The sequence below is a fragment of the Enhydra lutris genome, unplaced genomic scaffold, assembly GCF_002288905.1.
Source record: "Enhydra lutris kenyoni isolate GAN:26980312 unplaced genomic scaffold, ASM228890v2 scaffoldscaffold15, whole genome shotgun sequence".
Classification (NCBI taxonomy): Eukaryota; Metazoa; Chordata; class Mammalia; order Carnivora; family Mustelidae; genus Enhydra; species Enhydra lutris.
Genome location: NW_019154099.1, coordinates 61,124,151 through 61,151,186, shown reverse-complemented (window position 1 = coordinate 61,151,186; position 27,036 = coordinate 61,124,151). Strand labels below are relative to the sequence as shown.

Below are 27,036 nucleotides of genomic sequence, written 5' to 3'. Positions count from 1 at the left end.
CTAATCCGGGTTTCCGCGTGTCTGGGTCCTCGCGAGTCCCGGGATCCGGCGCTCGGGGGGCGGCGACCGGCTGCTCCAGCGGCGCCCGGCGCGCACCGGCCGGACCCGCGCGGGGAGCAGGAGGGGGGCTTCCTGCGGGAAGATGAGGAAGCCCGATGGGAAGATCGTGCTTCTGGGGGACATGAACGTGGGCAAGACGTCGCTGCTGCATAGGTACATGGAGCGGCGCTTCCCGGACACGGTCAGCACGGTGGGCGGTGCTTTCTACCTAAAGCAGTGGCGCTCCTACAACATCTCCATCTGGGACACCGCAGGTGAGGGCGGACACCGCTCGGGGGCCCGCCATCCTGGGGCCCCGCGGCGGGAGAGAAGCCTTCCCCAAGGCCGGGCTGTCCCAGGGCAGGGCCCCTCAGGGCAGGGCAGGACTTCCCCCAAGGCTGGGGCCCTTTGCACAGGGTCCCGCCTTCGCACTGCGTGTGACCCCATCTCCAGATCGGATCAGGTCCCTAGGCACAGTGGGAGGCCGATCTGGGCCCCTCTCTGTCCCTGCTTGTTCTTTGCTGGGTGGGAAACTTCAGCCTCTCCATGGGTCTAGGGACATGACAGGTGACACTCCAAAGAGAGAAGCTCCTGGTGTCTGTGTACCCCGTGTGTCCGCTTGGCTCCGGAGTCCCACCATCCTGCTGACGGGAGCCCCAAGCTCATGGACGGGATCTCATTTGATACCCCCAACCAGCTGGAGGGCTGAGCTCGGCTAGTGTAATGACCCCTTCTTCATGAAGGAGGAAGTTGAGCCTCAGAGCCTTCCAGGCAGGCTTTCAGGGTTTGGTTAGAGACCAGGAAGCCGAGCGCAGACCTCCGGCTCAGGGGGACCACATCTGCGTTTCCCACTTCACTTGCCACCTGCGTGATCTCGGCTCCTGTCTGTCCCGGGGCTCTGACGTGGTTTTCTGCAGAAGCATTTTTAAGATAGCAATGAATTGTTTTTAGTACATGCAGTTTCTGTGGTTTTTCCAAAAGAACACACCACAGGGTCTTGATTCAGGCTTTCGGTTTGTTCACTCTGCAAAAGTGCACTGGTAAGGACAGTCCTATCCGAGGGTTCCTTCCCCAGGACGAGGGAGAGGGCGTTTGAGGTAAATAAAGGCGCTGAATCGCTGGGCGCATTTTCAGTGCGCTTGACTTCCACAGGCCCAGCACTTTCAGAAGTGACATAAATACCGAAGGTCCCGTCTAGAAAGTTTCGATTGCCAGCCTGGGCATCCGCTCTGCTGGGTAGACAAAATTCGAACTAGCTCCCGGTTTACAGAGGAGTCGATGGGGTTCGCGGATGTCCATCTGCCCTGCTCCGTCCTGCTTCCTTTCGTGCGGCCCCTTTTAGTGCGGTGGTTGATGGCTGACTAAATGATCTGTAGCACGCTGTGAAGACAGCGTCTCCCAGGGACAGGTGTACCCATCCCTGCTCTCTTCTCCAGGCTGCACAGACACGTTCCCAGATGCTTCCCTGAAGCTGACCTTGTAGCGCTGAGCGTTTGGTAGGGATGGAGCATAAGCCCCAGAAGTCACTTCACGTTGAAGTGACTTGGCTGCCTTGTGCGAGGCTGGCCCCGTCGGTCCTTTAGCTGGCCTTCGTTGCTGTCCTTGGTTTACAAGGGGAAGATCAGGATTGGCGTTGGGGTCCCCACCTGAGCGGCCCTGTGGCGGCTGCCGTGGGAGGTGGGGTTTCCGGAGTGGGAGCTGACCTTTGGTGCCGAGCAGGCTTTCTGGCGTCAGGACTGTGAACTAGCAACGTCATTTTGGCCGGCCACTTTCTTCTGTGACCAGGACGTGACGCAGCGGGGACCCTGATCACCAGAGGATTTTGTAACGCAGCAGATGCTGTGCCTAGACATCTTGTTCAGCCCCGGGGGCGGCGACTCATTTCCTGGCTCCTGCGTTCTTGTTCCTGAAATCCTTAGTGTGCGCTGGGTCAGGCTCCTGGGGCGGTGGGGGTGGCCAGGCCTGGTCCCCACACAGCTGACCTGTGTGCACACACACAGGGTGACCAAGGCTTGGCGTTGGTGCTGACACAGGCCATCTCTGTGCCTGGCATCCCTGCCACTGTGGGTGGGCTTTTTCTGTCTTCCTCTTGAACGTCCTTCCCATCCCACAGACATCGCGTCTCAAGCTGTGTTCATTTGACTTTCCATAACCAAGGTGGAGGGTAAGGACCCGCTGGAGGGTGGTTTTAGTGCTGGCCCTGGTCGTGGGAGGTGGGTGAGGGGGGGACTGGGAGGGTGTGCGCGGTGGCAGACTGTTTTGTAGAAGAGGTGAGAGGAGGGTTGGAGAGACTTACTCTCATCCTGCTGGAAGCTGGAGCGGGGAGGAGAGGTTTGCTGGGCTGGTTAATGGATACCCGATTCAGGGACACAAGAGGCCTTCCAAAGTGGGCAAGGTCACGTCCACGTCCAGAATGGGGCCGTGGAGGCTGGCAGAAGCTCAGGGGTTCAGACTTTGGTCTTTCCAGGTGCTGTGTGTTCCTCTCGTGGTGCCTTGCTCTGACCTTCGCCTAGTTGGCAGACAGGTGTGGGGCAACCACCCTGAAGGTTTGATACGTTCTGGAAGCCAAAGGTTGTTGCCCGGGGACGAGATGGGCCCCCAGCGGAATCCGCCACCGCTGTCTTGGCCGGAACAGTCTGGATAGATGGTGCCCATCATTGGGTGAAGTCAGCCCAGCCCCTCCTCCACGCCCGGGGCGGCAGCTTCGTGGGTTTTTGACTCCGGGGGGGCGGGGAGGGGCAGCAAGGAAGGCAGTGGCGTCATTTCACCCCAGATCATCCAGAGAAACTCCGTCCCCGGAGCCCTGCAGGCTCGCCGCCCCCTCCTTTCCTCGTCCCTCAGGCTGCAGCCTCCGGGGGCGGGTGAGGCTCAGTGTTGCTCCCCCAGGATCCGTCCCACGAGGACCGGTTTGGACCACTCAGTCCCCTTTCCTCCAGCCTCCGGAAACGCGTTCCCTGTTCCCATCTGAGCTCACAGTGGCAGCACCTTAACGCCCGTGTTTCTACCTGAAGTCTCCATGCCGGGTTGGCGTCCCCTAAAGACAATACGGGTTTCTCTCCCCCGCTCCCTTCTTCCTCCTCCGCCCTCGCTGGCGGGGCCGTTGGAGTCCGTACTTCTGACGGCCTGCGCACGGCCAGGCAGGCTCTTTCCATCACGTGTCTCGTGTGCTTCCTGCCTCTTTCTGTTGCCCAGTTCCAGAGCCACGTCCAGCGTTGTCACAGCAGTCCCCGCTCCCAGGACAAAAATCTGTTTCAGTAGCAAACTTAGTGGCTTAAAAAGCGCAGGTCGGAAGTCCTAAATGGGTCTGCCCGGGCTAAAACTGAGGTGTCAGCCGTCTGCGCTCCCTTCTGGAGGGTCCGGGGGACCCTGTTTTGGCATCTTTTCTAGCTCCCTGCTCGCATCCCGTGGCTTCTTCATCCTCCATCCCCAAGGCTGTGGTGTCTGTCATCATGTCTCTCGGACCGCGACTTGTCAAGCCCCCTCCCCAACATTTAGAGGACCCCATGATTCCACTGGGTTCCCCTGTTTCTCCTGAAGGTCAGCTGGTGAACAACTTTAATTTGTCTGCGATGTTCGTCCCCCTTGCCCCATAGCATAACCTCTTACAGGCTCCAAGGTTTGGGACGTGTCTGCGGGGTGCCCGTGGGGGTGGCGTGTGCCCTTCTGCCGGCCGCAGCCACTGGCCACGTGTGCGATCCTGTGCGTGTTGTGTGTCTGCACGTCATTTTCCTCCTCCATGAGATGGGGCGGTTGCAGCCGCCACCCGGAGCGCTGCCAGCAGTTGGTGGCTGAACTTGGCCGGTGCTTGAACTGTAGTACCTGGAAGGAAGGGCTCTGTGGGTGTTTGAGGAAGAACCAACCATCTCCTAGCTCTGGGTGCTTCGGACCACGACTGTCACAGTAGGACAAGAGAGGCTTGAGCGGATCCCCCGTAAGTAATTCTGCAGTAAATGGAGAGATCAGAGAGAGGGGGAGATTCAGAGCCGTTGGTGTAATGACTGCATATTGAGATGTGTTCTTTCCATCCCTAATTGGTTAATGATTTTTATCATGAATGGGTGTTGAGTTTTGTCACATGCTTTTGCCACATCTACGGAGACGATGATGATTCTTTTCTTTCGCTCTGTTCATGGGATATGTCACATTGATTTGAGGATGTCAAACCATCCTTGCATCTCAGAGGTGACAGTTGGTTTAAGGTCTTTCTCTTAGATAACTTTGGTGCAACCCAGGAGAAGATGCCACAGGTCTGGGGATGACATTGTGGTGCCCGTGAAGTTATCTGAGAGGTCTTGGGCCCTGTGGCAGAGCCGAGGGCCTCTGCCCTGTGAGCGTCGGAAGGATGGGGGGGCACACCCACTGGTGAAGAAGCCAGAGGAGACGGCCCATCCGTGAGGACCGGGAGCTCCCATCGTCCCCCTTCCCCGGTGTGTAGACGCCTCAACCCCCAGCTTTCCCTGGAGGCAGCTGCTCCTGGATCCAGGGAGTGACAGGGAAAGGTTGGTGTTGTGATGAGCTGGAGAGTAGCTCTCTTTGACGGGGACCCCAAAGTTGCTGATCGCTGACCCTTTGGCCTGGACTGGGAGGACCGTGTAGTTCTGGGAGCCCCGAGAGCGTGGTGCTGAAGCGGGTGGACAGCTTGTGCAAGCCGGAGCTGAGGTTGGAGGACTCAGATCTCCCTTGACTCTGATGACGTTCGCGCAGCTGCCGATTGGCTCCGGAGGCCCGAACCTGGTGGCCCAGAGCCCAGCGGTTGGTGTTTGTGTGACGGGAGAGCATGTGGCGGACGACATCCCTTCCCGGAGGTCAGCAGACTGAGCTGTCGGCATAGATGAGGTCTTACCGGCCCACAGCCAGGCTGATGCACTTGTAGACCGGCGTTCAGTCCTTAGGGAACCCCGGTCACTTAAAAGCAACGGTGGTGGGGGGTTGTGTGGTCCACTCTGAACTGGACTGGGGTGAGGGTTGGGCTTGGACTTAAGATCATATGAGCCCCCACTAAAAACAGTTCTTGGAAAAACATCTCAGTGTACCTCTGAGATCTGGACGCCCAGGCTGCAGAGCCCGCGTGGTGGGTAAGCCCATGTCTTCGGGGGCGGGTCCCCATCTGTCCCGTTACCGCAGGCTTCAAGGGCTCACCCTCTGGGTGCAGGGCCACGTTTGTAGAATTCCTCTGCTCTCCTGATCGGAAACAGTGGCCGGAATATGAATGCGGGTGGTAAGACAGGTGGAAGGAAAGCCAGGGTTCTGGGTTCAGCGGGGCAGACAAGGCGCCATTATCCTGCGAGACCTCAGCGGACAAAGGACGCCTGTGAACAGTGCGGGGGCTGGGAGGTCGGCCCGGAGTCCTCCTGGAGGGGCTCCGAGGACTCTGGGGGCGGGAAGAGGTATTTTAGGCTCACTCGCGTGGTGCTGATTCCGGAGAATTTAACTAATTGAGGCCAACCATACTGTTAACTCATGCCTGAAGCCCATTTAATGTGTCTGGAGGATGGTCTAGGCTTTCGGATTTCATCTTGGACTTGCCCTCTTGCTTTGCTGTGACTCACATAACTTCCCTTTCTGTACAAAAATGTGTACATACAGCTGTCCGCACGCATACATACAGATGAGCTTAAACGACAGTTCATTCTTTTTTATTTGTATATTTTTAAAATATTTATTTGAGAGAGAGAGAGACAGTGAGCAGGGAGCCTTATGTGGGGCTCAATCGCAGGACCCTGGGATCATGACCTGAGCTGAAGGCAGACGCTTCACCGACTGAGCCCCTCTGGGCCCCCCTGGGCGCCCCATGACTGTTTCTTCTTACGGGAATGGCTTCATCACTGTGACGGCAGATTTTCCTGGTCCTGCTGTCAAGTGCCCACTGGCCTAGGAAGATTCCAGCGTTCGTTTCAAAGGTGGAGTGAAGGCAGGCTGGTGGGATTTCCAGATCCACAGAGTGACACAGTGGTGGGCTCCCTGGGTTTTCTTTTTGCCTCATTTTCCCCAGAGTTGGAACTGAAGAAACCAACAACCCAGAAATGCCCAAGGGAACAGATAAGACAAAATTGAAAGCCCGTTCATTCACCAAAGGATCAGGAAAGAGGTAGCCAAGTAAACAACCTCTTACATATGTATATGTGCATTTATTTACTTATTTTTATTATTTTCGAAAAGATTTATTGTTAGAGAGAATGTGCGTACTGTGTGAGCAGAGGGAGGGGCAGAGGGAACAGATCTGAAGCAGATTCCCCACTGTGCCATTGCGGGGCTGATCCCAGGACCCTGAGATCAGGACCTGAGCGGAAATCCGGAGTCTGACACTCAGCCGACTGGGCCACCCCGGCACCCCCCAACGAACCTTTTAGACCGCAAGTGCTGTAGTCCAGCCAAACACTCAGAAAAGGCTGGGGTACCCCCATCTGTACCATCAAGATCTCATAGGAGTGGGGACTCTCATTCCTGCCAGGAGGTGACGAGCCCTCCCCCTGGGCAGTGCCCGTGGAGGCTGCCCCGGGAGTCTGGCTTCTGCCTCCACCTGTCTGGGAAGGGAAAGCACGTGCCCCAGCCCCCTGGGCCCTACTGGGATAAAGGAACCAGCTCAAAGGGAAGATTTAAGGAAGATCCAGTGTCTCATAGCACAGGGTGGAAATGTCCAGGTTTTAATAAAACAAAACACTCATCATATAAGAACCAGGGAGACCTCCAACTGAGTCAAAAAGGACAATGACAAGAGGCCGGCCCAGAGCGGACAGAGGTGGTCATGTTACCCTACAAGGGCCTGAAAGCCATCCAAAGCCTGCTTCCGTGAACAATCACGAACCCCTAAACAAATGAAAAAATAGAGGGCCTCAGCAAAATCAAATTTAAAGAAGACCCACATGGAAATTTCTGAATGAAAAAAGTGCCGTAACAAAACCAGAAGGCTCCGGGAGCACTCCCTAGCCTGGAGGAGGGGAGAAAGGAAGGAACGGTGTGGGAAGACAGCTGCAAACACGGAGCCCGGAGCACGGAGAGCGCAGAGGGAAGTGACCGGAGCCAGGCGGCCAGTGGGGTGGGAGATGGACACCGCGCTGTCCCAGTTCTGGAAGGACAGGAGAAAGGGTGCGGCTCACAGAGTCCCAGAAGAAGTAATGGCCGGGAGCTTCCTGAAGTGAGCAGAGACAGAAACCGGCAGGTTCTAGAAGCCAAGAGAAGTCCAAACAGAATAAATGGAAAGAGATCCTTTCCGAGACGCAACATAATGAAATCCTGAAAACGGAAGACAAGGAGGAAGTCTCGAAAGCAGCCGGAGGAGAGCTGGAATCAAAGGGACAGCGGTGTCACATCCGACCCCACGTGGTCAGAAAGGAGGCATCTTTTTCAAGGACTGAGAGCAAAGGAGAAGAACGCTGCTGTCGCATTCTCGGCCATCCTCCGTCCCAGCACGTGACTCTGGAGAGACAGGCTCCTGTCCCATGTGATGCCAGGGTGCACTTGGTTTTCTTCTGTTCCTTAAATTACACAGAGTTGTGGGGCGCCCGGGTGGCTCAGTGGCTTAAGCCTCTGCCTTCGGCTCAGGTCATGATCCTAGGGTCCTGGGATCGAGCCCCGCATCGGGCTCCCTGCTTGGCAGGAAGCCTGCTTCCCCCTCTCCTACTCCCCCTGCTTGTGTTCCTTCTCTCACTGTCGCTCTGTCTCTCATTTAAATATATAAAATCTTAAAAAGAAATTACACATAGCAGAATGTTGTTTTGTGCTTAATACGCTATTTAAACAAATTGGGGAGGTTTTTTTTTTTATATGGATTTTGTTTAGAAATTAGCAACAAGTTTTGTGTAGGTAATAGTTTTTGTTTTTTGTTAGAATTGTCTAGGTTGTGTTTTATATCTAAGGTTTATTGAATGTTTGCCTCTATGCAGTAAAATTCACTTTTTTTTAGTGTATAGTTAGGAGACTTGACACATACCTAGGATTGTGTGACCGCAATGAAGATACAAACCATTTCTACCGTAGACCACAATCTTGTGTCCCTGGAGTCTCCTCGGCTCACCGCCGGCCCCAGATGGTACCGACGAGTCTCTGTCCCTAGAGTCTGGCCTTCTCTAGACCCAGAGTGTGGGGCGTCTGGAGTCCGGCTTCCTTTGCTTCAGGCGTTTGAATTCCTCGGTGCCGTGGCGTTCATGCCTGTCCGTCCCCCGCTGGAGCACACTCGGATGGCTTTCAGTTTTGGTGATGATGGACAAAGCCACTGTAAATACGCACATAGGGGTTTTTGCGTAAACACTGATTTTCATCTCTCAGGTGAGTGACCCACGAGTAGGCTGTCTGGGTTTTAGGGTCGGGGGACGTTCCACAGCAGTTGACCCAACGCCGTTTGTGACGAGGTGAGTTTCTGCGCTCGCCTTCGTTTGTCGTGCAGCGTTTCAGAGACCTCGTTTTCACGGACGGACTTGGAGAGTTTATTACGCAGGTAATTAAGACCCAGCCCCCTTCGTGAGGAAAAGAGGCTGCTGCTTGTTTTTCTTGGCTGACTCGACACGAGCGCGTGCGGGAACATCTGAGGGCGGGTTTGTGAATTTTTTTTTTTTTAGATTTTTTATTTATTTATTAGACAGAGATCACAAGTAGGCAGAGAGGCAGGCAGAGAGAGGAAGGGAAGCAGGTTCCCCGCTGAGCAGAGAGCCCGATGCGGGGCTCGATCCCAGGACCCTGAGATCATGACCCGAGCTGCAGGCAGAGGCTTAACCCCCTGAGCCACCCAGGTGCCCGGGTTTGTTCATTTCTGTGCGGGTGTAACACGCATGTAACGTGTAACATGTGTTACACACGCACGGTGTAGCGTGCGTGTGTCTGGAACCAGGCGGGGCGTTTGCAGAGTGGCCCCTTGCAGTAGCAGACCTAAGAGTTGTAAGGTTTTGGTCTTGATTTCTTTTCTGGTCCACGAAACACACATTTCATGGTTCGTTTTGGTCTCCGCAGCGTTTTTTTTTTTGTTTTTTAAAAAAATTTTTTTTTAAATTTATTTGACAGAGATCACAAGTAGGCAGAGGCAGGCAGAGAGAGAGGAGGAAGCAGGCTCCTGGCCAAGCAGAGAGCCCGATGCGGGGCTCGATCCCAGGACCCTGGGACCACGACCTGAGCCGGAGGCTCTAACCCACTGAGCCACCCAGGCGCCCCATTCGCAGCGTTTTTTAGAAAGAATGTCACTTGCGGAGCGCGGTGAGAGCTGCCGTGGCCACGAATCCCTTGGTTTCCAGTGATAAATTATTTCCAGCCAGCATGCAAAATCCAGCCCTTTCTGGAGCTCTCCCTTCCCTGCTGCTCTGAGTGAGCTAACCAAAATGCACGCACTTTCTAGAATTTGCGTCTCAACAGACGCTATGCTATGCCGAGCTTGTGTCTCCCGCAGAGCACCTCACCCCTGCTGGTTGATTTGTCCTGTGGACCTGGAGGGTGTGGATGGGCAAGGGTTGCTGCCTGCCCTCACCCCGGCCTGCCTCTCGCTGTGCTCGGCTCCCACTTCTGAAACTGCTCAGCCCCTACCACGCCTCCTCTTCCTTTTTAACGGGGATCAGACGGCCTTGGGCCCGTGGGCACAGAGGAGCTTGGCTCTGACCTGTTTGGGCTTGCTGGCGGCAAACGCGAGACCAGCCTGGCCCTCGCAGGTGCCGGGATTCGGAGGTGGAGCCGCTCAGGGTCTTCCGTCCTCGCCGGGCAGGTGTCGCTCACGGTTGCATCCGTGTAACGGGGCACAGGTGGATGAGGTAGATAGAGGCTGGTGCGATTCCCGCAACCGCCCGTCTTCTCAGCTTCTCCCTCTCTGTGTGAAGAGGTGGGCTCCGGAAGTTCGTGTCTCACATCCAGCGCCCAGCTGGTGGCAGAACAGGGGCTGGCATCAGAGTGTGGGGACTCTGTCCTGCTCCTCCCTGCTCCGTGCTGCCTTTCGGTGTCCGGGGGTGTCATCTCAGGCCTCCGCTGTTTCAGTCCACCGGGAGGTCAAGGGGGTGCTGGAGCAGAGAAGCGCCCGGGGGATGCTCGCCAGGTGGCTGACGTGCAGCCGGCCGAGCCCGAGGCCCCGACCCTGCGAGCGGCAGAGCTCCGTCCCGGCTCCCGGGGCGCCCGCCAAGCTCCGGGCCTCACAGCGGCTTTGCGCGGCCGGGATTCTGGTGGCTTCCCTCCGCGGGAAGCCAGGCCGGAGGCAATGGCGCTTTGCTGCGCCGGGAGCGGGGCAGGATCGGGCCAGGATTGGAGGCCAGGGGGACACAGACCTAACGCTGTCCTTTCCGTGCTGCGACCCTCCGCGGGCACGGCCGACCCCCTCCCTGTGCGGAGCGCCCACGGGTCCCCACCGCCCTGGGAGCAGCACGGTGCAGGTGAGGCTGAGGCCGGAGGCTGGCTGTCCCTGCTCTGGAGGGACAGACCCCGCCCGCACCTGCCCGGTGGCCGGCTCGGTGAGGGCCTGGCCGTGACCGAGCCGGGACAGCTCTAGGACCACAGATGGTGGGGGTTCGCTTCTACAGCCTGTGGCCTCTGTGGCCGGGGCGGGAGGAGCTGGCAGTCAGCAGCCGGATCTCTGTTCCGGAGGAGGGTGGGCTGGGGGGTCTGTCTTCCTCCTCAGCCGCCCCCTCCACCCCCGTGCTCACTCAGCTCCCCGTGCTTGACTCGCTCAGTGGACCTAAAGGACGTGTGAACTGTCCTCATGGCGTCCCCGGTGGGAGGGTGGCCGGCCGGGGAGGCAGCTGAGAGCCTGGAGCGCTCAGCCTAATGGAGCGTCCGTCCCGGCCGCAGGGTCTGGGGTCAAGGCCGGTCCCGTGGCTGCGGGAGAGCCGTCCCTTGGCTGGAGCGTTGTTTGGGAAGGGCTGTTTTTCTTTCTTTTTTTTTTTTTTTGGTAGAGAAACAAAAGATCTTTTCTTTCGTAGCTGCTCCTGTGTTTATTTGTAAAACTCTTCGGGCGGGAGTGACCCTCGGGAAGGGGGGCTGGGGCGGGGGCACGTCGGCTCGTCTGTGCCGAGTCAGGCCGTGGACGTTCTCCTTCCCCCTCCCAGGACTTCTGTCATGCATGTGCTTTGTTGCAGTGAGAAATCCTCGCCCCCTTCTTCGGTTGTCAGCCCCGGTGGCTGCTCTTCACCAACATTGCAGAAGGGGGGCTGGGCGTTCCTGCGTTTCCATGGCGGCCCCTGGGACCCTCCACCTCGCTCTGGAGCCCTGAGTGCTCAGCGTGAGCGAGTCGTGCTGCAGCTGGGCTGGTGTGTCTTCCTCACGGGTTCTTGGAGAGCTTCTTTCTTCGTCCCTGTGGATGGCCTTTCTCTCCAGACACTCGCAGACTGTGTGTTTTGTGGGGGAACATGGAATATGTGGGAAAGTTGCCGTACGTTTGCTTTTTCCTTTATTTCTGAAAATTAGAGGTGCACTTTTTAAGAAGATTTTACTTGAGAGAGAGAGAGAGAGAGAGGGAGCAGGAGCAGGGGGAGCAGCAGAAGGAGAGGGAGAAGCAGGCTCCCTGCTGAGCAGGGAGCCCAACGTGGGGCTTGATCCCAGGACCCTGAGGTCATGACCCGAGCTGGAGGCAGACCTTTAACTGGCTGAGCCACCCAGGCATCCCAAGAATGCAGGTTTCGTGTTTTTTGTGTTTTTTTTTTTTTTTTTTTTTTTTAAGAGAGGAGTATTTATTTAGTATTTTTAAAAGATCTTATTTATTTAACAGAGAGAGAGGGGACACAAGCCGGGGAGCAGGAGAGGGAGAAGCAGGTTCCCCACTGAGCAGAGAGCCCGATGTGGGGCTTGATCCCAGGACTCCGGGATCATGACCTGAGCTGAAGGCAGATACCTCACCGTCGAAGCCCCCAGGTGCCCTGGGATGCATTGTTCTAACTAAAGTTGTGAGGACAAGGGAGTTGGGGGAAATCGGAGGGGGAGACAAACCATGAGACACTGTGGACTCTGAAAAACAATCTGGGGGGTGGGGGGGGGGGGGGGGGGGGGGGGTGGGTGAGCCTGGTAGTGGGTATTGTGGAGCGCACGTACTGTGTGGAGCACTGGGTGTGGGGCATAAACAATGAATTCTGGTACACTGAAAAGAAATTAAAAAATTAAAAAAAAATTGACAGTTAAAAAAAAAGTTGCCCTCAGGTTTGGGTTTTGTATTCTGCTGATCTCCTTTCCTACTTATCCTTTGAAAGGTCTCATTTCATTGTTAGGAGCCTTCCCAGGCATCGGGGGAGACGGCGGGGGTGCATGAGAGTTACACCTGATGCAGGAAGCCTTTTCGTTCCGGTTGCACCTGAAGCGCTCGTGTGGTTTGAGTCAGTGCAGCTGTGCAGAACAGCTCGCACATTTGTGTTGGCGGCTCAGCTACCTCGCCGTCGTTCGGGGACCCTGTCTCAGCAGCCTCCCTGTGATTTTGGCCAAATGGCAGCTGTTGCTTAACTAGCTCCTACTGTATACACCAGGGCTGTTCCTGGCTCTGTATGTGTGTTAGCTCCTGGATCGTCCCAGGACCCCGGGTGGTGCCAAGGTCACATCCGTGCTGGGTTACCTGAAGCCCAGAAGTGGCTGAGCTGGGCCGACTGTCCCGGGCTTTCCGCACATGGTCACCCAGCGTGTGTGTCCTTCACAGAGGTGACCTCTAGTGGGAGGGAGAGTGAGCCTGTGACGTGCTCTGAGCAGCACGGGGTCTCTGCGCACGTGCACGATGGGGCGATGGGTACCGCTGTGCCCCTGTCTAGTGCCGGCACCCTGTGGTGCTAGGTTAAAACTGCTTCCAACCTCGGGGCCACCTGTCTCTTAAGTAACAGCTTCCGTGTCATCCATTCCTCTGCCATGTTGAGCTGCTGGAGTGCTCCGTGCCTGGTTGTGTTCTCGTGCAGCGCTGGAAGTCAGCACAGCGCAGGACTTGCCCTTGAGACGGGGGTCCCAGATCTCTCACCCGTGGACGCGGCTGCGCTGTTCCTGGGTAACTTGGTTCAAGAAGGGCCCGTGGGACCTACCACCCACTGCCATGAGCTCATGGGCCTGGTTTGGGGGCCGTCCAGGTCTCCATGTCCGAGTCCTGGGGAAGGAGGTGCACTCCCTGTGCTTTATGGTACCACGTTTGGCCTGGCCTGTTCGCAGACACTCCGGATTGGGTCGAGCCCTTGTGCCGGAAAGACCCCCAGGTCTGTGTCCCCGCAGAGATGGCTGGCCTGCTAGTCGCTGTGTCCTCACTCAAAGCGGCGTCTGCTCAGAACAGACGGCTGATGGGTGACTGTGGGTCTCGTGGAAAGTGGTTGTCTCAGGCCGCTCGATGGTTCAGTGGCCCCAGCTTCCGGCACACGGCTGTGTCTGGGAGGCAGCGGAATTTTTTTTAGCTGAATCAGTGGGACAGTTTTCTGGCAGGATATTGTCCTTTCTGTCTCTGAGTTTCAGCTGCCTCGTCCTCAAACTGTGGCAGAACCCGATTTCCAGGGTTGGTTCTGCAGCTCAGTTAGGACGTGGGTGTGAGGGGCCCCATGTGCCTCACAGGACCCGCACCCGGGCTTTCTTCCTTCCCCAGAGGCCCAGCAGAGCCCCTGAGCACTTGTAAGGAGGGGACACCTGTCCTTATTCCCGTCTCGTGGCTTCTCTCTGACCTGCTGAGGAATAACTTTTGGGCTGATTGATGGGCATTGTTTGGGTTGGTTGTTTAATTTTCATGTATTTTGCTGGATGCTGAGTTCCAGCTTCCAGTCAGAGACCAAGCGACCACTGTTTCTGTGGAGTGAGATGAGCCAACAGGAATAAAGAACTTAAAAAACTGGTAGCACGTTGGCCAGAGTCCGGGGATGGTCAGCATTCATTCTCAACAGGAGGCACGCTGGGCCTAGAGAGGCCCCCGAAAGAGTAAAGGGCACGGTCCGTCATGTCTGTGCCCTTTGCACGTACCGCTCTGTACCTGTTCCTGGGGCTCGAGGCGAGGGTTTTGTTATCTTCCTACTCTGTGCTGACTCTCCATTTTGTGCCTGTCCGAGCTCCAGGAGTCGGTGCGGCCGCCTCCAAGTTCCCTCTGGTTTCAGTCCCGTTCCGTGTCCAGAGTGACCCGCAGGAGGCGTGAACCCCTTCGCCCACCTGCTCGCTCAGTCAGCTCTGTGCACCTGCCACGTATCAGGCGCCTTGCGGAGCTCGGGGACGAGCAGGGGACGAGGCAGAGGCTTTCCTCCTGTGGACCTCACATGGGTGCGGACGCGACCGCAGGCCAAGGGCTCATACCGTCCCCTCGTGCTGTGAAGGAAAGGTGTGCGTGGTGGGATGGGGCCTCGCTTGGATTTGAAGCTGTGGTGGCTCATTGTCCCCCATGGAGAAGATGGTTCTGCCTCTGTGTGCTCATTAATTTCCTCGTGCCTGATGTATGTCCCGTGGCACTCGGTGTTGTCACTGTGTGCCCTTCCACAGCCGCATCTCCTTGACGCCTTTCAGCCAGTGATGACATCTGTCTGGCTCCCTCATTCAATGAACTAAACAAGATTTTTAACATATATTTACTTTTTTTTGTTTGTTTAAAGTAGGCTCTGCATCCAATGTGGGGCTCAAAGTCATGACCCGGAGATCAAGGGCTGTGTGCTGTCCTGACTGAGCCGGCCAGGCACCTTAGTATTTGCTTTTTATATCTTTATGGGAGTCATGGTTTTGCCCTTTCTTGAAAATTGCCTTTTAACACATTTCAGAGTAGCATTGCTCTAAAAAATACTTGACCACGGCACCTGGGTGGCTCAGTGGGTTAAGCCTCTGCCTTTGGCTCAGGTCATGATCTCGGGGTCCTGGGATTGAGCCCCGCATGGGTCTCTCTGCTCAGCTTGGGAGCCTGCTTCCCCCTCTTTCTATCCTTCCCCCCCCTCTTGCTTGTGCAATCTCTCTCTCTCTCCGTCAAACAAACAACATCTTTTTAAAAAATGCTCAACCCAATCTCATTCTTTTCCTAACGGAATTTGGAGGCCCTCCATTGCTTTTTTTTTTTTTTTAAAGATTGTATTTATTAGAGAGAGAGAGAGATCACAAGTGGGAGCAGGAGGTGGGCAGAGGGAGAAGCAGACTCCCTGCTGAGCAGGGAGCGCGACGTGGGCTCGATTCCAGGACCCTGGGATCATGACCTGAGCTGAAGGCAGACACTCAACGGATTGAGAAACCCAGGCACCCCCCTCCGCTGCTTTTATTTATTTTTTATTTTTATTTATTCATTTGACAGAGAAATCGTGAGAGAGGGAATGCAAGCAGGGGGAGTGGGAGAGGGAGAAGCAGGCTTCCCGCTGAGCAGGGAGCCCCATGCGGGGCTCGATCTCAGGTGTGCTTAATGACTTAGCCTCCCAGGCACCCCCCATTGTTTTAAAACCCTTATTGTCTGGCGTTTTCCTTATGCAGACTAATCACTCCGCTGTCGGTGCCAGGAGCCGCTTGCTTCTTGGGGGTCCTTGAGCAGCTGCGTGAGCGCGGCGGGGCTCTGCTTCCAGATCACATATGTGCCCCATACAGTGGGGGAGGACAGACTACCTGTGTGTGCGCACAGGCACACACGTGTACGTGTGTGCACAGCATGCGGTTGTGCACGCGTGTCTAGCTTGACATTCTGCCGGGCACAGGAAGTGGGATCTCCGTTAGCTCTTGGTGGCGGTTCTGAGAGGGGGTGTGACAGACGGCAGTGGTGGGGACACTGAGTTCCAGGGACACCTGTGTCAATGACCAAGGGCAGAGGAAGCAGTTCATTTCGGACTGGCTGCTGCTTGTCCTATGGCATGAAAAGCCAGGCTGAGTGAGGGATGTTTTAACTGCTTCCTGAGAGCGCGTCCTAACGGGAACTCTCCTGCCAGGACCTTGCCTTAGGAACAGATAAGGACAGTGTGTGATTTGCCTTTCCCAGAGCTTTGGGAGTAGCAGGGCCCTGCACTGTGATTGTATCGTGTCCGTGGACACTTTGTTCCCACTTTTCAAAGTCTGTGGACCTGTTGTTTGCTCACCCACTCTCCTCTCCTTCAGCAACTGCAAAGCCGCATTCCAAACCTAATTAATTTCCAGTCTGATTAACTGCGGTTGGTTACTGTGTAGCCACGGTTGGTTACTGTGTAGCCACGGGCTTCCCTCAAGAGGGAAGCTCTAACACCTGGCAAGTGGCCCCTTGCAGCTTGAGCCACCTGCCGCCGCCTCCCTCTCCTCCCTGGGAACGCGACCAGGCTCAGAGTCCCAGGAGAAGGCACTAGAGGCTGACGGGCAAAGTGTCACACTTTGTCACCTGGCTGCGGTGAGTCGCAGAGTCAGCTGTGCTCATATGTGTCTCATCCTGCGTTGATGGTTGTGGCCGCTGGACCGCTGGTGGCGTTGCAGCCTTGCTTTCCAAAGGGAGGTCCATGGGCCCGAGAATCCAGGTCCTGCCTGGCCCTCCCGAGTCCGCTCTCCCGGGGGACAGGAAGCGCTCTGGGCTCACAGCCGCTGCAGAAGGGAGCTGTGAGGGTCGAGACAGGCAGGGACTTGGCCTTTCGGGTTTTCTGGTGTTCTTAGTAGGTGCCGTTTTTCACATGCAATTCTGTCTGTCTACCTGTCATCTCTTTAAATACACAGTTTTCTTCTTTTTTAAAGATTTTACTTAATTGTGAGAGAGAGACAGAGATAGTGACAGCCGGAGCAGGGAGGAGAGGGAGAAGCAGGCTCCTGCTGAGCAGGGAGCCGACAGGGAGGTCTCGATTCAGGACCCTGCAAGCGTGAGCTGAGCCGAAGGCGGGCCCTTAGCGGACTGAGCCACCTGCGTGCCCACAGACAGTGTTTCTATCACGGTAGGATACACATAGCAAAACGACCATATGACTCATTTCTGACTGTACGGCTTGGTGACACTAAGTACGTTCACGTTGTTGTGCGACCATCACTGCCATCTCCGGAACTTTCTCCCCACCAGAAAAGGCTCAGTACCACTGAACACCAACGCCCCCCCCCCCCCCCCCGGCCCCCCAGTCCTGGCAGCCGCCACTCTGCTTTCTGTCTCTGTGAATTTGACTATTCTAAGTAATTATTCAAAAGATTTGCTTTTGGGCCCCTTGGTGGCTCAGTCGGTTAATCATCTGCCTTTGGCTTGTTGTGATCCCCGGGTCCTGGGATCGAGCCTCGCAACCGGGTTCCCTGCCCAGTGGGGAGCCTGCTTCTCCCTCTCCCTCTGCCTCTGCCCTCCCCCTGCTCATGCACTTGGTCGCTCTCTGTGTCTTTCTCTAAAATAAACAATTGAATCTTTAGAAAGATGAGTTCTAACAGAATACTTTAATATGATTGACTTACAGGGTTTGTGCTGTTGAACAGATGAAATTCTCCCGAGGTGCTTCCAGGCCGCCTGAGCCATCCCCAGAAGGGGGTCCTGGTTTCACAGTGTCTGCCGATGCATAGGGCACTCTCCGGGGAGTTTTATGAGAACACGCCCAGTGTGAAGCAAGAGATAGCCAGACATCGTAAACATCTGGGAGATTCTGGGATTCCTTAGGATTGTTCAGAAAAGGTTTAATATGCTTCCCTCGGATAGAATTAACAGAAAAACCTTTGTTCTCTGCTGTGTGGATTTCTCAGAAGACTTTGTATTCTGGAGAAGACTAGGACGCCGTTCTGGAGAGCCGGGCTGTCGGAAATAACTGCGCTGTTTATTGGATGGGGTGCTGCGGTAAGAGGCCGCTAGAGAAGTTGGTGTTTCGAGAAGGCTCCATAAAGAATGTTTGCCGTTCAGTCTTGACTCTGAAATGAGGAAAAACTTGCCCTGAAAAGTCCAAAACGATTTTAGTTTCCTGCTTTAGTAAGTAGAACATTTGGTAAATAATTGAATTTTTCTCCGATAACTTCATTCTAGAAGTGAGTTATCCCAGGACAACAGTGTATCTGTTGGAGGTAAAGGAGATTGGATCACATATGCTGGTATGGGAGAGCTTTCTGTTTTTTTAAAGCTCAGTCTTTTATGTAAGTGTCTTTTCTTTGGATTTGCCTCTTTTTCTTAATATCAGGTTGTTAGAGATTGTATCTTTATTTGAACTGTTTGGTTTTATTACGGAATTATTTTTGGTACACTCTTGTCTGAGGAGAGTAAAACGATTTGAGAAGGAAGCCCCAGTTACTACGGAACCTTGCTAGTCCTTTCGGAAAGCCTGGTGGTGAGTCCCAGGCAAGGGACGAATTTCTGTGCAGCTCATGATTTAGTTCATTTGGCATGTGGCACGGTCTTTGTTTTGTGTTTTAGTCATCAAGTCATCAAACAAGCAGAAATGGCCCATGTGCCGATTTGGGTAAAAGCACGTTGCATGTGTTTAAATGAGAAAACAAGTTCCTTTTTCCTGAAGCGGCCTTCTCTCTGTCCCAGAGCGGGTGGTCCTGGGAGATGGAAGTCGCCGCGGGCTTGGGCTCCTCTGCCGGGGAGAGGAGAACGTCTCCGGACTTGGCTCGGGCCCACGTGCCCCCAGCCCCAGCGGCCCCCACCCCCTGTGCAGCCCGCAGCCCCGCTGTTGTGTCGGTCCCGTGGAAGCGCGTGGCCTTCCGTGGCCGCAAGAGCAGCCACTTTCCTCCGTGCCACGACGCGGGCCGTGTTTATTTAGACCTTTTAATGGCGTCAGGCTGCTAAGTGCAAAACGTAAGGAACTGTACACGTGAGTGACTGAATCGGACTCGGGTTGTAATTAGGAGCTTATCCTGGAAATGCTATTGACCCTCTTCTGTTGGTGCCGGCTTTTAGCTCTTCCTTCTGGCAGAAAAACAGTCCCGTTTGTGTTGTGGGGTAGGGTTTGTCCCTTCAAACTCCATCCAGCTGATGGCTCTTGGCTCAGGTCTCGCCCAGCACAGGGTCCGGGGGGGCCCCTGTGCAGGGACATGTGAACCTGGGGGGCTTGGCCTCGCCCGGGCAGTGGGAAGGGTCTGGCCTCGGGATGGGGCTGTGGACACCCGGTGCACCCCCATCCGTCCAAGAGCAGGGACCGGCTTCTTCAGATTTGTGTACGCTGCTGCCCAGCAGGGAGGCGGCCTCCGTCCATGGGAGCCGGCACCGCGGCTCACGTGTCTCTCTTTTTGCACTTATCTGGCCGTTCTGGGTTTGCTCAGTTTCTGGTAACAGAGAACCCACCCGCCGCTGTTCCTCTGGATTTTGAAATACTGGCATTCTTTTCTTGAACCCAGGTCTCCCGCTAAGCCGTGCTCGAGTCAGACTGGGCGCTGGCCTGGGGAGCGGGGCCTCTGACCCCGATGGCTGGGGTCCACGCCTGCCCTGCTGGGTGGCCTGCGTGCCGTCCCTGAGAGGCGTCTGCACATGTCCAGGCTGTGCGCGGTGCCGGAAGCAGCGGGTGCTGCGACAGTGCTGGGGGCGTGAGTACCCCGCGGACTCACACAGTGGCCTGAAGAGCGGGTGGTCAGCCCAGCCCTGCTTCTGCTCTGCCCGCTCAGCAGGGAGGAGCTCCGGACTCCAGGGGACTGTGTCCCCCTGCCCGTACCTGCCTAGTGCCGGCCACCTGTGCTTTTCACACTGGGTCTTGGGACAGTGTCCCCTGGGGCGCCGCCAGCTGCCGCCTCCTTCACGGCTGACTTGTTAGTTTTTGGTGGTGATCGCTTCTTCCCTCTTGCATTTCTCCAGAAAGACAGCGAACCGGCCTTGGGTGGTTGGTTCCTTCTGGAGCGATCCGATTAGAGGGCAGAGGTCCTCCCCGTGGCAGCCCCAGGCCGAGCCAGAAACAGTGAAGCAATTTTAGACACTGCTGTCCACAGGGACTTAGCCGTGGGATTGGCGACTTGTTTTCAGGAAGTCAGCAGATTTGCTGACTTGGCTCAGTAGATGACACAGACTTTGTCCCCATGGGCCGGGGCACCCGAGGTCAGTGCTGTCCCAGCTGTCCCATCAGCTTCTTCTTCGGTGGGTCACTGCAGGCCACAGATGTCCCGCTTGTCTCCTGCGTGTGGAGGGGGTGGGAGGGCCAAGGGGAGGAAGCAGAAGCTTCTTTGGGCAGCTTGACCCCTGCACGTGGACCTGGTCTTGTTTGATGTGCAGCTTCTGGTGTCTGTGGCCGGCCAGGCCTCGCCCTGCAGCCCAGGGCCCCTGCGGAGTGTGAGTCCTGGGCGGGGTTTTATTCTGACCGTCCTGGGGGGTCTGGAGTGAAGGTGTGGGCAGCTGCAGGCTTTGAGGGACACCGCTCTGTGTGTCTGTCCCAGCTGCTGGAGACCCCTGGGCTGGCAGCCGGGGCCCTCCAGGCCCTGCCTCATGTTCCCTCTGCAGGTGTCAGCCTCTGTGCCTCCGCTTGTCCCCCCGCAGGTGTGGATGGCCGTGGGAAGGACCCTGCCACAGCCCGGCACCCTGACACCCGCTTCCTCTGTTCCAGTGCCGAGGGCCTGTGGGCATCTGGGGGCCACCACTCCGCCCCCTTCGGATGACAGGGCCCCCTTTTATAGGACAGAAAGAAGAATGAAAGATAGAAAGGAGGAGATAACTTCAAACCCCAGCAAATGCCCCCTTTAATTCCCCGTTCTATCCTGGCCCCTGTGCTGTGCTCTCCTGCCCACCATGAAGGTCTCGGATCTGGAAATCCTAGCTTTCCTTTGTTTCTTGTTCAGCTGTTGAAACCCTGGCAGGGAGGCTCATGTGTTTTGTGGGAAGGGTCTGCCCCGTGGGGTCTGCATGTGGGAAGACAGCCGGTCAGGCCCGGGAGCAGGGCAGACTGTTTTGTCTCAGTCCTCAGCGATGCATACAGCTGCTAGAAGCCTGTCCCCGGACTTGCCCTCCTTTCTGTGGGCGAGCGGCCAGTATGGCCGGGACCATGGCCTCCTGCTGCCTGTGGGGCCCAGTGGGTCTGGGGGTGGGACCCAGCTGTGGGCCACCGCGGACCACCTGCCCGGAAGGTGTGCTGCTCACGGCTCCCAGGCCACCATGCAGGGGCACTCTCCATTCCAGGGGAGATCGGGGCCTCCCTGGAGACAGTCTGGAGCTGGGAAAGCAGGAGGGGACACAGGCCACCGAGACTGCGCACCCTCTGGGGAGCACTTGCTTTCAACAGCCTCGTTCCTGAGGGGACGCATTCCAGAGACACGGGTGTGATCCTCCGGCTTCCCCAGAGGCACAGAACCAGTCAGATGTGGAAGTAAATGTAATTATTAAAATGGAAACATAAATTTATATATATATTTAACATATAATTATATATAACATATAACATAAAACATATTTGTATTTACATGTAATATGTATTATACATAATTTATATATTACATATATATTATGTAAATATTAAATTTGTATATGAATATAATATGTATAAGTTCATGAGTTTATAAATAAATACAAAGTAAATAAAGAAGGAAGGAGGAAGGGAGAGAGGGAGGGAGCCGGAGGCGTCAGCTCGGGTGAGGGTGGGACTCCCAAGTCTGAAACCTGTGGGGCAGGCTGGCGGGCCAGAGTCCGGGGAAGAGCTGGTGTGGCAGTCTTGAGGTCCAGATCTGTGAGGCAGCTGGCTGAGAGGCTCTATAACCCAGGCTGTGGTGTTGAGGCAGAAATCCTTTCCAGGAAAACCCAGGCTCTAAAGGCCTTCAACTGATTGGACAAGGCCCACCCACATCGTGGAAGGCCATCGACTTACTCAGAGTCAGCTGACTGCAGGTCTCAGTAACCTTCATGGTCACATCTGCACTAACGCTGGAGTCCAGACGGGCACTGCCGCCCTGTGGTTAGCTGACACACAGGTGTGTGGTGGTGGGGGGCTCCCTGCGTGCGCCTGGGATCCCTGGTGGATGGTGGATCCTTGAAGGAAGCGTCCTTGCCTCTGCTGTGTGCGCACACTGGGAGAGGCGGCTGCGCCCCATGCTGGCCCCGGACGGCCAGGCCTTTCATCACCCTGGGAGCACAGGTGCGGCTTTTCTCTTAATGCCCAAAGGGGCTTCAGACGTTTGTGAACCTTGCTGGGGGTGGCCGTTTCCCCAGGCCTTTCTCCAGCCATGCTCATCGTCTGTTCCGAAGCACAGCCAGGGGGAGAATGTTCCAGATTCCGCCTGTGGCGGTGGACTCGAGTCAGAACACACCCAGGATGTTCGAGCGGCAGTAATCTCACGTCGCGTGTATAGTCCCACAGTGGGACTTGAGGGCATGGAAGAAGGATTCTGTTTTTACGGGATCTCAAAGGGAGGGACGGCACAGCTCCGCCTAGACGGCTGTTTCCACGCCCGCCTGTTTCTCCGCGATGCCACCTCTGGTGCTGTGACCCGAGTTCTTTATCTTTCTCAGGTGGCCACACTGGTGTTTTTGTGAACTCCTGCCCGGTGGGTGTTCCAGACCCTGCAGGGTGTTTTACGAGTTCCTCCTTCCCGGCACCTCGGGGACTCAGTCAGGGGAGCGTCTGACTCCTGATTTCGGCGCAGCTCATGTTCTCGGAGTCTCGGGATCGAGGATCTCATCAGGCTCCGTGCTGGGCCCGGAGTCTGCGGGAGAGTCTCTCTTCCTCTGCCCCTCTGTGCTCCCCCGCCTAAAAAAAAAAGTCCCTTTTTTTTTCTTGTTTGTGTCTGTGTTTCCTGGTAGACCTTACTCTCCGACCCATCGAAATCAGCAGCCTCCTGCTTCTCCCATCGACAACTGGCGGCTTGTCTCCCACTTGCTCCAGACAAGCTGGTGGGGGTCCCCTCTGGCTGCCCCTCACCTTCCCCAGGGAGCTTCTCAATTCACACGGGCACCCACGCCCCCGTCACATCCTGGTCCATGCGCTCTGGCACGGGGGTCCCCGCATCACTCTCATTTCAGAAATAATGAAACAGAACATGCCCGTGTTTAAAGCGTGCAGCCAGCATTGTGATTTCCGATGGCCCCACACCCGTGTGTTATTTCAGACCATTTAAGCAGAAGTGATACCGTGCTCGGGGTTGAGGGCTGGTGGTCCTTGGGCCGAGGACGGCTGAGAATGGAAGAGAAGCCAATTGAGCAGTTTCCCTTGTCTAGTAGCTGCCTGGGGTCCCTGTGGGCGGCCGACTCGTGTCCCTGTCCCCCCTTCCCCCACTGTGCCTGCTGCCGGGCTGTTTTCAGCCACACAGGTCTAGCCCCGCAGATCCAGTATCACACCCGGAGCTGGGGAGAAGGCCATCCTCTGGAAGGCAGGCTTGTAAAATAAGACCGGCGGTCTTGTGGTGGACGTGTCCACCGGAGCCCGTGTGTGAGCGCCTGATGACGAGCCCGGGACATGGGAAGGTGTCTGTCTGTGCTCGGGTCTGGGAGGGGTCGGGCGTAGAGCACACACACTGCTGGGAGCTTCCCCGTGTCCCCCACTTTCACAGCCTCCCTCGGGGGGGACTGGCCACAGGACACTGGAACGGGGGGCTAAGAGTTCCTTGCCCAAGGTCACACTGTGGGGACTTGAAAGCAGATGGTCTGTGCCCAGAGTCTGGCTCTCCCACGGGTGGTGAGAGCACAGACTGCCTCGTAGGTGGGCCAGGGTCCTGGCTCTGGGCTCCGGTCTTGGCTTCGCCCTCTGAGATGTGCGGAGGGGAAGGCCCCCTTTGTGCGGTTGCTGGGAAGGCCGCGTGGGCATGTCCACCGCTCTGATGCTGCCCCAGCTTCTCCTGGTCACTGGCCCAAGCTTTCCTTCCCCTCCTGCTCTCCGTCTCTCCCTCTCCCCTGCCCCCAGGCCTTGGCGAGCACCAGGCCAGTCTCTGCATCTCCAGATGTGGCTGTCTTCCATGCCTCAGGGTAGATGGCATCTCGCAGTATGTGTGTCCCTGCTGCACTGAGCTCCCCCAGTGTCCTTGGACAGATGAATGGGCAAAGCAAGTGTGTCCCAGGCACACAATGGAAGATTATTCAGCCTCAAAAAGAAGGCCCTCCTGTGGATGTGAGTACATGGGGGGACCTCAGTGAAATGGGTCTCGTCTTGATTTGCTTTGAGATGAGCCAGGGGTCCAGGACAGTCGCACAGGCCCCCGACCTGCGGCCCTGTGGACCACCCACCGCAGGGGGAGCCCAGGCGGCTTCCTGGAGGTGGAGGAGGCTGGGTCGCTCTCCTGGACTCCTGCCCGCCCCGGCAGCCTGGCCCGGTCACCCAGTCCAGGGTCCGACGACCCGCAGTCGCACTCGTCAACTCGGAGCAGCTCTTGGTTTTCTCCTGACCCTCTCAGGGCTGGCACGGGGCAGCCTGGCACCCCCGGAATCTAACCATGAGGCTGTCGAGTTCCTCGGGAAGCCCAGGAGGTGAAACATGGGAATCCCCGGGGCTTTGGCTTTGGAGTTGGCGTGTGGGGCCTCAGGCCGGGGGACACGGTGTGGGGCGAGAGGGAGACCAGGCCCGGCTGCCGCGGGAGAGCTGGTGCGCACCGCCTGCGTAGACCCGGAGCGGAACTTCTCGGGGCGCAGCAGCAGGGCCTCACTCCGCTAGGCCCGCAAACCACCAGAAAACTCACTAGGCTTGAGTTCAAACACTGTGAGCTGGGCGCAGCCGGCTGTCAGAGGCCGAGTCTCCCCGACCCCACTCCATGTTCGCTGTGGTCTCCATGCCGCGCATCCCAGGGCGTCCCACTTGAATTCAGTTCGGGTTCAGTTCCCGGTTCTGTTCGCTGTGTCTGTGCCGTGATGGGCACTGCACGTGTCGGAACGCAGCCCAATGCCGCAGTCTCTGAAACAGAATTTCAGCGCATCCGGTGCGCAGGCGGCTTCCCGTAAGCCCTTCAGTCGCGGGGACGCCTGGCCCTTGGGTTGTGGGACCGCAGCGGCTGCTCGGACGGGCTCCGGGCTCCTCTCGGCCTGGCAGGTGGGATCTTCCATTCCCGCACCCTTAGTTACTATGATTTTTTCTCGTATCACTATTGTGTACTTTTTCTTGTTTTTAAAAGGCAAAGCAGACATTTTTATCCAGAAAGGAAGAGTATTCTAGGTCCAGGCTTAGTTGTCCCCAGCGAACCGCCTGGCAGACTCCGAGACCCCCCCCCCCCCCCCCCCCCCCCCGGGACGGCTGGAAGGCCGCCGCCCTCTCCCGTGGCCACTGCCCCGGGAGGGCTAGGGTGGGGGCTGGGAGCATTTTTCCTGTTAGAAAACCTCCTCGCTGCTGGAGATGGGATTGGTGTCTGACGGAGGACTCCTAGCTCAGAGCGATGGTGGGGAAGCCTGTCACGCTTTTCTTCTCAGCTGATGCCCGCTCGGCCAGTGTTCCCATTTGTTTCTAAAGACTCCTCGAGCATCGCCTCCTGGGGTGGGTCCAGGAAGCGCCAGGGCGGGGGCTGCGGCGCTGGCGTTCTGCCTGCTTCCAGGCAGTGTCATTTGCCGTGAACTTTAAAGAAATGATCCGTCCCAGGACTGCTGGCTGTCGCTGCAGAGGGCAGCGTGCGGCTCTGGGGTGCACGCCGCCGTCGGCAGGTGGCCCTCGGGAGCTTTCTGACCCGTCGTGTCCACTGTCAGCAGCTCGGGAGACAGCTGCCTCCAGCCCGTGCAGGCCCTGGAGGCACCTTCTCCGCGCCTCTTCCCCTCTGGATCACGTGGGGAGACACCTGGGGCTTTGCTGGACAAGCGGGAGCCGTAGCTTCGCGTGTGGCTCTGTGCGGGGGGACGTCAGCGGTCCGGTGCGGGCCCAGCCGGCCTTCTCGGCACGCTGCTCTCCCCGGGGCTGGACAGGGCGGGCAGCCAGCCGGCCCGGAGGGGAGGCGGGCTAGCTTGACCTAAGTTAGGACCGGATCAGAATGGGGGTTGGGGTAGAAATTGTTTGTGTTTCTCTGGTCAGTTGGCTGAAAATGGTGGTTTATTGGCAAAGGACACACATTTTAAATAAATACACGTGTGTGGGTAACATGCCTTCTGTCCAGGCTCCTAAGACTCACAGACCAAAGGTTCTTTATTTCTTTTTTGTCAGGGATCCCTTTTGACCCAGGTGGTGTGAGCCCGTGACCCTTTCTCTGAATTACGTGCGTGGAGTGAAATTCAAAGCTTTGCCTGGAAACCAGGCTGCTGTGCCGCCTCCCGGGGCAGAAGGGCGCCATCCTTGGATCCCGTAGGGCCTGGGCCGCTCACTCCTTTGTGCAAGACAGTGTCTCCACTGGCCTGGCTCTGACCATACCTGCATTTGGGTCCACTTCCAGTGTCCCGCTGGGGCTGCCGTGGGGTGTGGTTGGTGGGGCACGTCCTTGCACGAGAGATAACCGGGGTCTCTCTCTCTCTCTCTCCGTCTTCCCGGCCAGGGCGGGAGCAGTTCCATGGCCTGGGCTCCCTGTACTGCCGGGGCGCGGCCGCCATCATCCTCACCTACGACGTGAGCCACCCGCAGAGCCTACTGGAGCTGGAGGACAGGTTCCTGGGCCTCACGGACACGGCCAGCACAGACTGCCTCTTCGCCATCGTGGGCAACAAGGTGGACCTCGTCGAGGAGGGGGCCACAGAGGGCCGGGAGGAGGATGGGCCCGGCCCCGGGACTGCCGGCAGCGGCGGATCACCCAAAGTGCCCAAGCTGGTGCAGCTGGAGGACGCGGTGGCCCTTTACAGAAAGATCCTCAAGTACAAGATGCTGGACGAGAAGGCCGTGCCGGCTGCAGAGCAGATGTGCTTCGAGACCAGTGCGAAGACCGGCTACAACGTGGACCTGCTGTTCGAGACCTTGTTCGACATGGTGGTGCCCATGATCGTGCGGCAGAGAGCCCAGGGGCCGCCGCAGACCGTGGACATCAGCAGCCACAAGACGCCCAGACGGACCAGGTCTGGGTGTTGTGCCTGACTCAGCGGGGCCCCAAGCCCCAGTGTCTGTGGTGGGCCAGAGTTGCGAAGCAGGCGGCACACGGAGGAGGACGTCCGGGGACAACAACAGCGGGGTGTTCTGTGGTCTGCGGGGACGGCTCCTCCATCTGCATCGCTGTGTGGGAATTGGGGGACACGGGAATTGCCTGCAGAAAACACTCCTCTGAGCCAGGATCCTGAGGACCGTTGTGCAGTGCTGGTCCTTTCCTACATCCCGGCCTTGCTGAAGCCTGTGGCCCGGCTTCTGCGGCCCCTGGCGTGTATGAGCACCTGGCTGTGGCACCTGGCCATGGTACTTGGTGTGTGTGAGCACCTGGCTGTGGCACCTGGTGTGTGTGGGCACCTGG

General features: G+C 57.0%; 1 protein-coding gene across 1 annotated transcript; it reads left to right on the top strand.

Annotated features, from left to right (window-relative positions):
- LOC111147071 (RAB20, member RAS oncogene family) lies at window positions 1–27,036 on the top strand. The gene is made up of 2 exons (XM_022502947.1): window positions 1–314; window positions 26,140–27,036. Exons 1-2 carry the CDS (start codon window positions 143–145, stop codon window positions 26,667–26,669), a joined length of 702 nt encoding a protein of 233 aa, XP_022358655.1. The 5' UTR covers window positions 1–142; the 3' UTR covers window positions 26,670–27,036.